We start from the raw sequence: 15,775 nt of genomic DNA, 5'->3' as shown, positions 1-15,775 counted from the left end.
AGCTCGACAGTGAAAAATCAATCACAAACTTCACAGTGAACTTCAGCTTTCTGTAAGATGAATATTTAACGATAAATTAACTCAAGGTTAAGGTAAGAAGACATTGTTTGATTCAGGATCTTTAATAGTACGTTTGTTGCAAACAGTGGACCAAAATACAGGTTTTATTGAAGCTCTACACACATTTTTAATTTTTTTTATTATTTCATTTTTTCAATCAATCAATCAAACATGATTCATGTACGATCTTACTTCTCGCAGATCATTTGTCAAATTTTTCTACGTAATTTCCACCTGGTTTTCTTTGGTAATTGGTGATTGGTGTATTCCATCTTTCTCCGATAAGTATTTTTTTCTTCTTAAGTTCTTGAGGGTATTTTTGATTTTGTTTTTAAAATTGTCTCCACTCTTCAGATTTTTTAGTTGCGATATCGCAACTACAGATTTTTCTTCTTTTTCTTTCTTGTAAAGAAAGTGCAGCCTTCAAATGATTGAAGATTATCCAAGATTCAACTTTTTTCTTGTTTTTGTTGTTGTAATATTTATTATTGTTGTAAACTATGATCGGTCTAGTGCGCCTTTTCACGCCTGAACACAATGACGCTATTCACACTGCGCGAAACTGCTGGATCACTTTTGCCGAAGAGCTTGCCAAATAATTATTTTCTCAGCATTGTCAGATTTTACCACCATGAGTCCTATGACCACTACGTACTAGACTACTTCTAGAAACTATACTCACAGGGGAGCCTTATAGTTTCTAGAAGTAGTACTAGACTAGAGCTAGACTCCCTGGAGGACAATAACTTCCGATCATATAGTAAAAAATCCGACTATTGAAGGACTGGTAAGAATGTTTGGTAAAAAGTCATGCACCCGTACTGTTAGGGGCCTATTTAGGCCCTTAAAAATAAAAAGAGTTGTTTAATTTTTGTCCATCTGTCGGCTGTACTTTCTGTGGATATCATATCGTCAAATAAAAACCAACAAACAAATAAACGGATTAGTTTTCATGCTTGATCGACTTGCCATGATTGATAGTGTGACAAGTTTTGAAGATCCTGGCAAATTGAAAACCCTCCAAAACAATTGCATTCGAAATGAAAGCCTGGGGTGCGTTCCACTCGCGCAAACGACTCGCAACTGTTTGCGCAAACGTTTTTTATCTTTTGAACGATTGGTGCGTATACGCAATGTCAATATGGCGGCGCCCTGAAATGAAGATGGCGCACACCATACATAGTTTTTTTAAAACTTTGTTTTTGCTGCAATAGTCCTCTTTTTGACATCATTACATCAACTAATTAACTTTGCTATTCCAAATCTGCATTATCATCCACCGAAAATACAATGTAATTATGTTTGTGACAAAGAAATAATACCGTATGCTTGTCCGCCATTTTAAAAACCACTCGCCAACACCTCCGAAGTATGTTCGCCTAAAGTTACCAACGTTCGCCAACGGTGGCATCGAACAACTCGTTCCACTTGAAATTGTTGGCGAACTGAAATTGTTTGCGCGAGTGGAACGCACCCCTGTACTCAGTCTTCTGTATAAAGTCTTAATCATCATACGACATGATGATCATGTGGTCAGTAGGAAGGACGGTACTGTCACCATGTCAGACAACTTGATATGTGATCAACTCAACATTTTAATTATTATTATTATTACTGGTTTATTGTAAAAACATCTGCTTGTCGCAGTCCAGAGACTGAATTAAAATACAGATTTACATTATTATATAAACATTTTAAAAAGCAGAGGAGAAAATTTATAAACAAGAAAAATTGAAAAATTAAGAGCAAAGTCAAAAGAGACGTTATGAGAACTAAAATTAGAAAAAACAAAAACAATAAATATTTAACAAGCACACTTAACTGACAAACCCAACTGAGACCAACCAAAAAAACACAACAAACAAACAACCAAACGAACATCCAAACAAACAAACAAACAAGCAAAAACAAAGAGAAAAAAAAAACCCTAACAAACAAACAAAAACAAACACCCCAACATACAAACAAACCCCAAGGAACAGCAGCCCGACAAACATACCCCCCCCCCCCCGCCAACAGACACCACAACAAACACCCCAACAAGCAAACAAACAAACAAACAAACAAATGAACAAACAACCAATTGTGTTGTTTATTACTTGACTTATAACAATTTCATTAGTTTCTTTGTTGTTTTTTGTTCACAGTTGGTGTTGACAAGAAGATTAAGATGGCACCTACAGGTGCTCATGGTGACCCCAGGCTATCAGAATCCTTCTCGGCCCCCCACCCACACCATCCAGAACGCATGAAATATAACCGTTCCTCCAGTGACGCAATCAGCTATGAGGACTTACTGGTCGCACAATACCTTGAAGGACTCAAGAAGGCAGAATCAACTGGCTCACGGAAAAGGTAAAGTGGGAATAGTTAAACAGGGCTCGCCCTTAACACTAGCTCAGCGTTGATCATGGTGGAACACGATTGCAGTGATTTTCAAATAACACCATAATCAGAAACCAACAGTTTGATTGTTGAGATAGGGAATGGTGTTAGATTTTTGTGAATAAGGAGGAAACCTAGGTAATACCTCAAAGACACTTGACACTATTGGTAATTCTCAAAGACTAGCCTTCACAGTTCGTGTATTTCAACATATGCACTAAATAACAAACCTGTGAATATTTGAGCTCAATCGGTCGTTGAAGTTGCGAGATAATAATGAAAGAAAAAAACACCCTTGTCACACGAATTTGTGTGCTTTCAGATGCTTGATTTCGAGACCTCAAATTTTAAATCTGAGGTCTCGAAATCAAATTCGTGTAAAATTACTTTTTTTCTCGAAAACTACATTACTTCAGAGGGAGCTGTTTCTCACGATGTTTTATACCATCAACAGCTCTCCATTGCTCGTTACCAAGTAAGGTTTTATGCTAATAAGTATTTTGAGTCATTACCAATAGTGTCCACTCCCTTTAAGGAAGTTTGTCACAGAAAGTTTCCTCTTAATTTGTTGTCCCTATTTTAACGTTAACAAATCTTTGTTTGATTATGCAGGCTTAACAGGCCCACTAAGCATGCCTCCCCATACATGCAGAGGCTTGCTCAAAGTGACCACATGGTCACCAGTGTGACTCAATCCCTCCCTAAGACACGACGACCCATCTCGGCGGTCCCGGCAGGCCGTAGCTCAGCACGGGAACGCAAGAGGATTGATGTAAAGTTCATGGTGGATCAAGGTACAGCCCCAGGGGACGAGCAGGAGGCGGGAGAAGAAGAGAAGAGTCAGAGGAAGGCCAAGTTACGACCAATGAGCGCGCCTGTGTACAAGACCAAACGGTAGGTTAAGTATAAAAAATAAAAAAATATGTCTAGATGGTGATAATAATAATACTAATTTAAGATTGATATTGCGCCCTTTACATTAAAAAAATGAACAAATATTATGAACCAAAAGGGAAACTGGGGTTGAACAAAGAAAAATGACTTGAGTTGGACTCGAACCAATGACCTCCGGATTAACGTGGCGGCGCTCTACCACCATAGGGCTAGATAGCTCAGTTGGTAGAGCATTGGCACGTACATCCGGATGTCGTTAGTTCGAGTCCCACTCTAGTCAATTTTCTTAGTTCAACCCCAAACCATTTAAAATTTACCCAGTCATTTTCCCTTGTGGTTTATAATATTTTAATATTTGAGTGAGTTCTTGGTCTGAACGTTAGGACTAACTTGCTCCAGTAATCGTCAGGAGACTGATCATACTCATTTCATTTATGAAAAGTAGGAGGCAGTGTTGTAGCTAGACCAATATCAGTGGTAGGCTCTAAATTCAATTTAGTCTACCAAAGGCAAACGGTTCAACACAATATCATGTTTCAGAGTGCTCGGCAAAATTTGTTAGTTCTGGGTAGGCCTGCCCGGCGCTACCCACTGGCTACTGACCGGAGGGTTTTAATAATTTGTATGATTGTTCAACAGGCCGTGGAGTGCCAAGTCCATTACTTCTACCACCACCTCTATTAGATCTAAACGAGGAGCCAAAGCACTGTATAAAGTCCAACCACAGGTCATAAGGGCCACTGTCTACAAGAATGGAGGACAGAGTGATGCTACAAGAGTCACAGCTCACTCAATGAAAACAGTAAGTTCCTATATTTATATTGAACTACTAGTCATAGAAGAATTGTTTGAAGCTTTGCATGGTGTGGAGAAATAAGGAGAAACTATAAGTAAATAGTAAACTTGCGGGTACATCTCTTATGAGTGAGTGTTGGCTCTGAGAAGAGCCTGTTTGGTCTTGACGTTTCGAACAAATACTCTGCTCGTTTCTCTGCTCGTTTCTCCTGAAGACGAGCAGAGTATACTGTTCGAAACGTCAAGACCAAACCGGCTCTTTTCAGAGCCACCACTCCTTCAAAAGAGATTTACACATGGTTGTACCCGCAAGTTTACTATTTATTTATAGTTTCTTCTTACTTTCATAGACTGGTCCCCTGTCCTTATCTGCAAGGATATCCGCATGTATTACAGATGTACGTCAGATTTAACTGCGAATCTCATGAAGGCCATGTAAAATGATGCAAGATCAAAGGGGATTGTGTGTGTAGGATCAACAGCAAGTGCGATGTCAGATGTTCAGGCTATAATACTAGTCAGGGTCCAGTTTCATTGCTCTGCTGACCGCTGAATTCTGCACCTTAGTGACCATTCTTTGCTTACTGTGCAAGCGCCGATTTTCTGCGATTTTATGCAGAAGCAGAACTCCCTGCTAACGTGTGAAATACGCTTGACGTAAACACAGAATTCTCTACTTCCGTAAGTGCCAGTTCTTTGCTTTACGCAGGGATGAGATTCTTCCGACCTTTGTCGGAATTCCGACTTTTGAATTTTAGAAATCCGACCTTTTTGTCCATTTTGACTCTCCCTCTTTTACCTGTTTTATTTTAAGAATCTCTATTCTCTAATCAGACACAATGTAAGTTTACCTTTGTAATTGTTATTATCGCTGATCCAAACGGTGTTCATGAAAAAACGGCACCTAAACAATAAATTGCCGTCCAGCACTGGCCCAATTTACGGCTTGTGGTCTTCCTGCCATCGCGCGTGCAGCAGCAGCGCAAGATGCATAAACTTGTCTCATTCCTCGCTTCGTTTATAGTGGTATGGTTCAAAAATGTTTGCGTGTAAAAATGCGCTTGCTGCTGCAGCAAAGATAACACTTGTGGAGACTTTTGCAAGTCTACTGAAAAAAACAATGCACATGTTTACTGTGTATGTGCAGGTTTGTACACGAACCAATGAGCGGCGCGGCACGAAACAGAGATCGCGGCAGGCCATGGGAAACTGGTACCTGTGATTGCCTCACAACCAGCGAAAGATATATTGGGAACCAGCGAACACACTGTACAACCGGACGACGTGCTTTCTTCATTGGGTTCTATTTCTATGTTGGGGTCTAATCTCAACCTTGTTCCAGTTGCTGAATAACAACCTCTTTCTCAAAAACACATCGCTCTCGCCAAATATAAATGTGCATCGCCGACGGATCGTTAAAATCACAAACATTAATTGCCAATTAATTTTTTTTAAGCAACCGAATTTCAAATCAAGAACCTATAAAAATGGTTGTTGGTGAAAAAAAAAAACATTTTCAAGGGCAGAAATAAGGATAAGATTTTTGTTTCTTACTTCTTTTTCTGGAATTGTAACAAAATCGCAGGCGAACCCAAAAATGTTTGAATAGATCAGACGAGATGGTCTATTAAAAGCGTTTTAAACCGTTTGTTATGAAATGCATATGGTTAGAAAGATGTTTTAAAAGTAGAATATAATGATACACACAAGTTTCACTCAAAATTACACGGTTTTCCTTTTACGTTGCGAACTATCACGGTCGGCCATTTATGGGAGTCAAAATTTTGACTCCCATATTTTGACTCCTATAAATGGCCGACTGTGTTAGTCGACGAGGTAAAAAGAAAACCACGCAATTTCGATGCATATTTGTGTAGATCGTTGTATTCTACTTTTACAATATCTTTCTAACAAACGGTTACAGAACGCTTTTCAAAGACCAACTCGACCAATCCAAAGCAACTTGTTCCTTCAAATGCTTGTTTCAAAATTTTGTTTTGTAAATATGCATCTGGTTACATATCACTTTCCATGTTAGTTTCTTGAGGCCTGCACGCTGAAGCTTGGACTACAGTTTGCAGCAAGACGTATCTTCCTGATCGACGGAACCGAGGTGAAATTCTCCGAAGAGATTCCAAAAGATTCAGAAGTGTTCATCTCATGCGGGGAGCCGTACAAAGATCCCTTCTCTAATGTGAAAGGTAAAGAAAACTTAGGGTCTCATGAGTTCACATGAGTTCACAAGCAAACAAAGATTACTATGGGAGGATGAAAGGGTCGCAGGTCATTGTAGAAGGTATCCCCTGAGTGCCAATCAAATAACATCAAAGTCTTATCTAGCGCACGTATCTACCAAACAAGGTACTCAAAGCTCTGAGTATATACATACTTTCAGAAAGATAGGCTATTACAGTGATGAGACCCAATTATTTAGCACTTTATACGGGTTTACAAGGTGCTACGGCGCATATAGCAGCCACTAGACGACCATCCCTATTTTAGTAATTGTGAAAGAAGCAGTTAGCCTGGGGTGTTCAGACCTATAACCTTGTGATTGTCTTACATGTGTGCACTTTTCCATTGTTTGTCATCAAAGATGGTGGTCAGTGACAATTTGTTCAATCCGTTGACTGCACTTTAGACGATGTGACCTGTGTTTACATTCAAACTGCCCTCTGTTGACAAAACACTGTATACGTCATGTTTCGCCGGGCAAAAAGACTGCAAACACTTTCTAGCTGGCTGCCAAAACACAAAGGTTTTTCCCGGTGGTATGTTATCATGTTGTGGTTTTTGAGTGATGTCAGAGGTCACATCGTCTATACCCTGCTATAGCCCCAATGGTGACTTTAGTTGGCCACGAACACACTAAAAAACACTCAAGCCTCAGCACAAAGGCTATTCGTTATAAAGCTGTAGTCTTGTCATACCCTTGATTATTTGTAGAATAATCCTCAAAGGAAATTTGTCTGGTTTTTTTTTAGGGGATGCTCATAAGAAGTTGTATGCAGCTTGGACGATGAATGGTGTGGTTCTACCAACGGAGGCCAAAAAGAAAACTAAATCTGCTCTCTCAAAGAGAATGAGGTAAACGAACATTGCTCTTTTAGCATGAATGTCTCATGAACAGAACTGGGGCGAATGGCATCAAGCGGTCTTAAACTGTCTATGCGCTATAGCCGACTAACTTGAGACGCGCTTAGACAGTCTTTAATTATAGACAGATTGCACAGATTGCAATAGTGCGGTCTATAATTATAGCCAGTCTTAAATCTTAAGCCTGCTCTGAGCTGGCTATAATCGGTCTCAGTTTTGTTTTTTAAAGATGGCGCTGCATTTGTTAGTTGTAGGCGATTTGATGCAACAAGCTCTACGACGAGAATGAATATTTAGAGAATATTACACCCATGAGAGGCATTATGATGATGATGCATGTACATTGTATCGTAAATATATGTTCCCAAGAGTGAAAATGATTGGATATTCGTTGATTTTAACCTAAGTAATAAGAACAATGCCGTAACGCCAGTGCTGCAGATGTGCTAAGTATTATAGGATATTATTGTTTGTATTGCATTACTTTCCGCAGACTTATCTGAGACCGGCTGAAATTTTTCAATGCTTTGTCAAATAATAATAATAGTGGCCATTTAAAAGACACTCATGGCGCAGGAGAGATGCAAGTGGGCCTACAATTTCCAAGATTTAAAGGAACATGTTGCCTTGGATCTGACGAGTTGGTCTTTGAAAAGCCTTTGTAACCGTTTGTTATAAAATGCATATGATTAGAAAGGTTTTTTAAAAGTATAATATAATGATCCAAACAAGTATCACTCAAAATTGCGTGGTTTACATTTTACCTCGTCGACTAACATAAATGCCTCCTATAAATGGCCGACTGGTTAAGTTGCAAAGTAAAAGGAAAACCATGCAATTTCGAGGCAAATTTGTGTGGATCATTGTACTTTTAAAACATCTTTCTAACCATTGTATGCATTTTATAACAAACAGTCACAAACGCTTTTCAAAGACCAACTCTACCGAACCAAGGCAACGTGTTCCTTTAAGCACAAATTTAAGTTTTCAAATAGGTTTTGAAGCTGGTATAAGAAGTGACTTGTCAGAGATTTGGGGGGAGTTCGTTCCATAGTGATGGGCCAGAGTGCGAGAAGGAGCGGGCTCCCCATGAGTGGCGTGTACGTGGAATGTTTATATGTTTGGTGTCAGATGAACTGAGCTGCCTAGGTGGTGCATGAAGATGTAACAGGCTCTGGATGTATGTTGGTGCTGTGCCCTGGAGAGACTAATACACAAGAAGAAGAATTTTGAAGTTGATGCGCTTTTGAACCGGGAGCCAGTGTAACGAAACACTGAAGTCACTGTCATGAAAGACCAAGAGGGGCTGGGCCGTCGTGTCTGGATCGCGTCCTCTCTCGTCCTCTCTCAGTAAAGTTATTGCAATGTGTACTTGAACACATTTATGTAAAATTTGCGCAACACAAATGAGAATATTTAATTTTCATTTAAACAGGAAAATGTTGGAGACAAAGATGAGGCGAGTTATGATATTCAGAAATGGTGACGGCACGGAGATGGTTGAAACTACAGCCTCGGCTGAGAATTTTGGCCGGGTATGATTAACGTTTTTTTTTTTAAGGGGAGACATCCTGGGACACTTTAAAACCCTACCCATAGTAATGTAAATTAGAATCTTTGATGGCTATGAAATTGGCTCGAGGGTTCAAAAGTTAAACTAAACCTCTGCCCGAGGCCAGTGATTTTAGTGTGGGGCCAGTAAACTCACAATAATTAACAAGCCAAACAGAGGAAAGAAGCAAAATTATGTAATTTACCACAATGGCAAATACTGAGTGCCCACTTGGTTGTGCTGCTGCAGTGGTACAAAAAATGGAACCCAGCAACCACGTGACCGAAGAGAACTGGTCCCTCTATGTCAAAACTCTCCCATTACACAGCTCTGGTTAAGTCAAATCAACTCTATCTACCCACCCGAACTTGCTCAATGCAGAGGTGTTAGAGACTAACTATGTGATTTATTTTTAGTTTCTAGATGACTGTACTGTAAGGCTTGGTTTGACTTCACCGTCTCGGATGATCTTCTCCTGGACTGGAGCTGAAATCACAGACATTAATGAAGGTAAATAAAATATAACAAAGTTAGCCTGACGATGACTGGAGCAAGCTCGTCGAAATGTTGGGACCAAAAGAACTGCGATAGTGCAGTTATTAACGATCCACTAATAAGCCAAAGTTGTAGTCCCAGCCGATTTTCTACCTTCCACCCAGGTAGTAGATACAACGCGAGACAGTTCTTGTCAGAACTGAGAAGTCTCCTGACAACACACATGAACAGGTATATAAAGGTAACGTAAGCAGTCGAGAGGGCATACATAAACAGAGAGAGAAAGGCAGATAGCACAGAGAAAAAGGGGCTGGTTTGACCAGGAATACAATCGTAAGGTTGAAACGTCAGGCCAATTTTAATACACTTTTTTTAAAAGGTAGATAAATCTGATTTTAAGGCATGTGTCTTGAAGCTCAATGTTTTTTACTGGACCAGAAGTTATCCTACAACACCAGAACCAAAATGAGTTGAACAAGAACTCGGAGAAGATATATCTCAATCCAGAACCAAAATGAGTTGAACAAGCACTCGGAGAAGATATATCTCAATCCAGAACCAAAATGAGTTGAACAAGCACTCGGAGAAGATATATCTCAATTGTGTTTAGTTGAACAAGCACTTGGAGAAGATATATCTCAATTGTGTTTAGTTGAACAAGCACTTGGAGAAGATATATCTCAATTGTGTTTAGTTGAACAAGCACACGGAGAAGATATATCTCAGTTGTGTTTAGTTGAACAAGCACTCGGAGAAGATATATCTCAATTGTGTTTAGTTGAACAAGCACTCGGAGAAGATATATCTCAATTGTGTTTAGTTGAACAAGCACACGGAGAAGATATATCTCAATTGTGTTTAGTTGAACAAGCACTCGGAGAAGATATATCTCAATTGTGTTTAGTTGAACAAGCACTCGGAGAAGATATATCTCAATTGTGTTTAGTTGAACAAGCACTTGGAGAAGATATATCTCAATCCAGAACCAAAATGAGTTGAACAAGCACTCGGAGAAGATATATCTCAATTGTGTTTAGTTGAACAAGCACTCGGAGAAGATATATCTCAATTGTGTTTAGTTGAACAAGCACTTGGAGAAGATATATCTCAATTGTGTTTAGTTGAACAAGCACACGGAGAAGATATATCTCAATTGTGTTTAGTTGAACAAGCACTCGGAGAAGATATATCTCAATTGTGTTTAGTTGAACAAGCACTCGGAGAAGATATATCTCAATTGTGTTTAGTTGAACAAGCACACGGAGAAGATATATCTCAATTGTGTTTAGTTGAACAAGCACTCGGAGAAGATATATCTCAATTGTGTTTAGTTGAACAAGCACTCGGAGAAGATATATCTCAATTGTGTTTAGTTGAACAAGCACTTGGAGAAGATATATCTCAATCCAGAACCAAAATGAGTTGAACAAGCACTCGGAGAAGATATATCTCAATTGTGTTTAGTTGAACAAGCACTCGGAGAAGATATATCTCAATTGTGTTTAGTTGAACAAGCACTTGGAGAAGATATATCTCAATTGTGTTTAGTTGAACAAGCACACGGAGAAGATATATCTCAATTGTGTTTAGTTGAACAAGCACTCGGAGAAGATATATCTCAATTGTGTTTATTTGAACAAGCACTCGGAGAAGATATATCTCAATTGTGTTTAGTTGAACAAGCACACGGAGAAGATATATCTCAATTGTGTTTAGTTGAACAAGCACTCGGAGAAGATATATCTCAATTGTGTTTAGTTGAACAAGCACTCGGAGAAGATATATCTCAATTGTGTTTAGTTGAACAAGCACACGGAGAAGATATATCTCAATTGTGTTTAGTTGAACAAGCACTCGGAGAAGATATATCTCAATTGTGTTTAGTTGAACAAGCACTCGGAGAAGATATATCTCAATTGTGTTTAGTTGAACAAGCACTTGGAGAAGATATATCTCAATCCAGAACCAAAATGAGTTGAACAAGCACTCGGAGAAGATATATCTCAATTGTGTTTAGTTGAACAAGCACTCGGAGAAGATATATCTCAATTGTGTTTAGTTGAACAAGCACTTGGAGAAGATATATCTCAATTGTGTTTAGTTGAACAAGCACACGGAGAAGATATATCTCAATTGTGTTTAGTTGAACAAGCACTCGGAGAAGATATATCTCAATTGTGTTTATTTGAACAAGCACTCGGAGAAGATATATCTCAATTGTGTTTAGTTGAACAAGCACACGGAGAAGATATATCTCAATTGTGTTTAGTTGAACAAGCACACGGAGAAGATATATCTCAATTGTGTTTATGTGTAAGTAATGAGTTGAACAAGCACTCGGAGAAGATATATCTCAATTGTGTTTAATTGAACAAGCACTCGGAGAAGATATATCTCAATTGTGTTTAGTTGAACAAGCACTTGGAGAAGATATATCTCAATTGTGTTTAGTTGAACAAGCACACGGAGAAGATATATCTCAATTGTGTTTAGTTGAACAAGCACTCGGAGAAGATATATCTCAATTGTGTTTATTTGAACAAGCACTCGGAGAAGATATATCTCAATTGTGTTTAGTTGAACAAGCACTCGGAGAAGATATATCTCAATTGTGTTTAGTTGAACAAGCACTTGGAGAAGATATATCTCAATTGTGTTAAGTTGAACAAGCACTCGGAGAAGATATATCAATTGTGTTTAGTTGAACAAGCACTCGGAGAAGATATATCTCAATTGTGTTTAGTTGAACAAGCACTCGGAGAAGATATATCTCAATTGTGTTTATTTGAACAAGCACTCGGAGAAGATATATCTCAATTGTGTTTAGTTGAACAAGCACTTGGAGAAGATATATCTCAATTGTGTTAAGTTGAACAAGCACTCGGAGAAGATATATCAATTGTGTTTAGTTGAACAAGCACTCGGAGAAGATATATCTCAATTGTGTTTAGTTGAACAAGCACTTGGAGAAGATATATCTCAATTGTGTTAAGTTGAACAAGCACTCGGAGAAGATATATCAATTGTGTTTAGTTGAACAAGCACTCGGAGAAGATATATCTCAATTGTGTTTAGTTGAACAAGCACTCGGAGAAGATATATCTCAATTGTGTTTAGTTGAACAAGCACTCGGAGAAGATATATCTCAATTGTGTTTAGTTGAACAAGCACTCGGAGAAGATATATCTCAAGTGTGTTTAGTTGAACAAGCACTCGGAGAAGATATATCTCAATTGTGTTTAGTTGAACAAGCACTCGGAGAAGATATATCTCAATTGTGTTTAGTTGAACAAGCACTCGGAGAAGATATATCTCAAGTGTGTTTAGTTGAACAAGCACTCGGAGAAGATATATCTCAATTGTGTTTAGTTGAACAAGCACTCGGAGAAGATATATCAATTGTGTTTAGTTGAACAAGCACTCGGAGAAGATATATCTCAATTGTGTTTAGTTGAACAAGCACTCGGAGAAGATATATCTCAATTGTGTTTATGTGTAAGTGTACTTGGAAACTCTTGAAAGAGAATTGGAAGATAATTTACCCACAAAGATATTACACATGACATATCTAATTTATTTGAAAAACACAAGGCCACCGGGTATGTCCTATTATGACTTCCCCGTTGCTACAATCACTAGCCTCAGGCCTCGGTGTCAATTTTGAGCCCTGATGAGCTTCGGCAAGATGTATGTTGATGAACTATGATCAGTCATAGTTAGTTGTTTATGTGTGATAATGTAAGTTATCACACAAGCGCGAGTGGAATACGGAAAAATATAGCGCTTCTGCGTCCCATATCCAACGAGGCCAAAATATAGCGCGTCTGCGTCCCTTCGGCCTCGTTGGATATGGGACGCAGAAGCGCTATATGAAGGCCGAGTTGGATATGGGACGCAGACGCGCGACGTTTTCCGTATTTCCACGAGGGCGCGTGTGATAACGTACTTATCTTCAAGCAAACTTGGCGCGTGACATAGAACACACAAGACGCATGGTAGTGATATTAGCCGTGCAATATAGGTTTTTATCACCACTCCATTCTGCCAATCTGATTGGAGGATTAGCGCGTACTTGAAGATAAATGTGGTAAACGGGCGGTTAAGAGCACTGTATTCAGTACCTTGTTTGGTAGATATGTTATTATTATTAATATATTATTATTGTTACTATTATTATTGGTATTACTATTAAATTTTGTTATTTTTGTCCAGTTCCTCTGTTGGATCGCTGTCTCCAGACTAGTACGACCCCACTCTATGGCCCTGTGTGGATCTCCAAAGGAGAACGATTTAGTCCCAAAGGAGTAAAAGGTAATTTGAAATGTTATTTTGGCAGGTAACCTTATTCTGGTTAGCATATTTTGTTGTGGTAAGCTAATTTTTGTGCTTACAGGTGTGGTTATTGACCGTTTAAAAAAATTATTTACAGCGTTATAGTCAAAATTATACAGACAGATACAAACAAAAGTCACTTGTAAAAGTTTCAGCTCAGTACAGTGGATTTTGTTAAGGATTTTAAAGGATTTTCTCAAGGATGTTGGATCTACCATCGTTTAGCACATCTCTGGCCGTATCATTCGCGAACGCACACATACATGTACATGTAACTCCAACAATCTCTAAAAAACGACCTGAAAAACGCATCCACCACTTAAAGCCATTGGACACTTTCGGTATTGTCCAAGGCCCACACTTCGTGTATCACAACTTATATGTAAAATAACAAAGCTGTGAAAATTTAGGCTCAATTGGTCATCGGAGAAAAAAACGGAAAAAAACCCACCCTTGTTTCCGTGTTTATTCATGTGTTTAAAATAAATCCGTAATTCTCGATATCGAGAAGTGAAATTGTTTTATAGTTTTCTCAAAAAGTAAAGCATTTCGTGCAAGTGAAGTCTTTCACCATTACCTTCTGTAAACCCTGTAAGTTATTTGTTAAACTGTGAACTTAAAACAAAATTCTGTTCCGAAAGTGTCCAATGGCTTTAAACAGCAATTTTTACATGTTAGTTGTATTCCAAACGGTTTCAAACACCAATGGTATACTTTGCCTTTATGTCCTTACTCACTGTGAATGAAGATGTATGTAATACATTTTACCTGTAGAAGTTTCAGCTTTGTTAGCCTTTAAATTTTTGAGTAAAAAAGTTGAAAATCACAGAGCAATGTTTTCAAGAGAGTCGGGTGAATCCAGTGTAAACAAATTTTTTGACTCACTGAGACGAAAATTATTTTTGGTTTCCCAAAACTACAACACCTCAGCAAGTAATATTTAAAGGGAAGCTTTCTCCCATCATTATCTTCAATTTGTGTAAATTAAATCTAAATGTGTGGATGTGTGTTTTGTGTTTACAAAAAGTACCCAAATCCTTTCAGAAGCTTTATGAAATATTACCATTTATGATGTATTACCATAGTGATTTGTATTGTGACATCACACTTTATTTAGCAACTACAACTGATTTGCAGTTAAGATCAATTTTAGCTCTTTTTGAAATCAGATTCTAAAAGTGTTGAGTGTATTGTTCTTACCATTGTAATTATTTCTTTTTCCTAGCCTTCTTGGACACCACCATAAAATTTTGCAAACAGAAACTCCATGCAGCCCACTCTTACAAGAAACAGCTCCAGTATGGCTTGGCCGGTCAGGCACAACAAATCACAGTCATTGAGATACTCTCAAAGACTGAGCAAGAACTACAGAAAGAACTTCAAGAGGTCAGTTCAATAGACCGATCCATTAAGCTCCCCCCCATTGCGTATTGACCAATCACAATGCAACGAAGGTCTGACAAATAAAGTCTGACATACGCGCGCATATGCTTGGTGCGCATGGCAGAGTTGTGCAGAAAGGCATTGGAGAGGCTCCCATGTTCTTGCTCACACGTGTGTCGTGGGCGGAGCCTAATGGATGGGTCTACTACATGCTCTGTGCCAAAACAGAAAGTGTACAAAAATGCCGCTGAACAGGCCTGCAATTTCACTTTTCATTTATGCTTCAAACTGGCTCTAGCTACTTTGCAAGCTTGCTGATCTAGTGGTAAGACTTCTGCTCTAGATTGCAAAGGTTGTGGGTTTGAATTCCATCCAAGGGATTTGCCCAAACCTTCCAGATCACCGCAAGTTCGTTTATACTACATTTTATCAGCCATTCATAAATACCTCAGACAGTTTCGCTATTCCTATTGGTGGAGAGTGCGTCACGTGGGTGTGTATAAACCTTTGTTTATGACCAGTAAAAAGTGTTGAAACATGGGCGTGACACGGGAGCTTGCATCTGTTCTTAGAGAACAGTTTCTTCATTCCTATTGGTCGAGAGCAACGGCTGAAACAGTTGTGCCACATCACGCGATACAGGCGATGCGCACAGCATTCCCTTATAAGGAGTTGTTTACCCTAAGGCGGCGGAGGGCTTTACCATTTCATAGCTGGAGGGGTGTTGTGTTGAAAGAAATCATTGAACAATTATAATTTTTGCATTTATTTTACTTTTTGACC

At 38.8% G+C, this 15,775-nt stretch overlaps 1 protein-coding gene across 1 annotated transcript in view; it reads left to right on the top strand.

Moving 5' to 3' along the window:
* Window positions 1–15,775, top strand: part of LOC117304953 (doublecortin domain-containing protein 1-like) — a 58,272-nt gene continuing 42,497 nt past the window's right edge. The window contains exons 1-10 of the mRNA XM_033789610.1: window positions 1–92; window positions 2,208–2,415; window positions 3,058–3,339; window positions 3,979–4,141; window positions 6,173–6,335; window positions 7,119–7,221; window positions 8,666–8,765; window positions 9,199–9,292; window positions 13,490–13,588; window positions 14,835–14,995. Of these exons, the coding sequence (XP_033645501.1) occupies window positions 2,231–2,415; window positions 3,058–3,339; window positions 3,979–4,141; window positions 6,173–6,335; window positions 7,119–7,221; window positions 8,666–8,765; window positions 9,199–9,292; window positions 13,490–13,588; window positions 14,835–14,995 (1,350 nt within the window). The 5' untranslated portion in view covers window positions 1–92; window positions 2,208–2,230. The remainder of the gene's footprint in view (window positions 93–2,207; window positions 2,416–3,057; window positions 3,340–3,978; window positions 4,142–6,172; window positions 6,336–7,118; window positions 7,222–8,665; window positions 8,766–9,198; window positions 9,293–13,489; window positions 13,589–14,834; window positions 14,996–15,775) is intronic.

Source organism: Asterias rubens, chromosome 22, assembly GCF_902459465.1.
Source record: "Asterias rubens chromosome 22, eAstRub1.3, whole genome shotgun sequence".
NCBI lineage: Eukaryota > Metazoa > Echinodermata > Asteroidea > Forcipulatida > Asteriidae > Asterias > Asterias rubens.
Note: the sequence above shows the minus strand (reverse complement) of the source record. Positions and strands in the feature narration are given on the sequence as shown.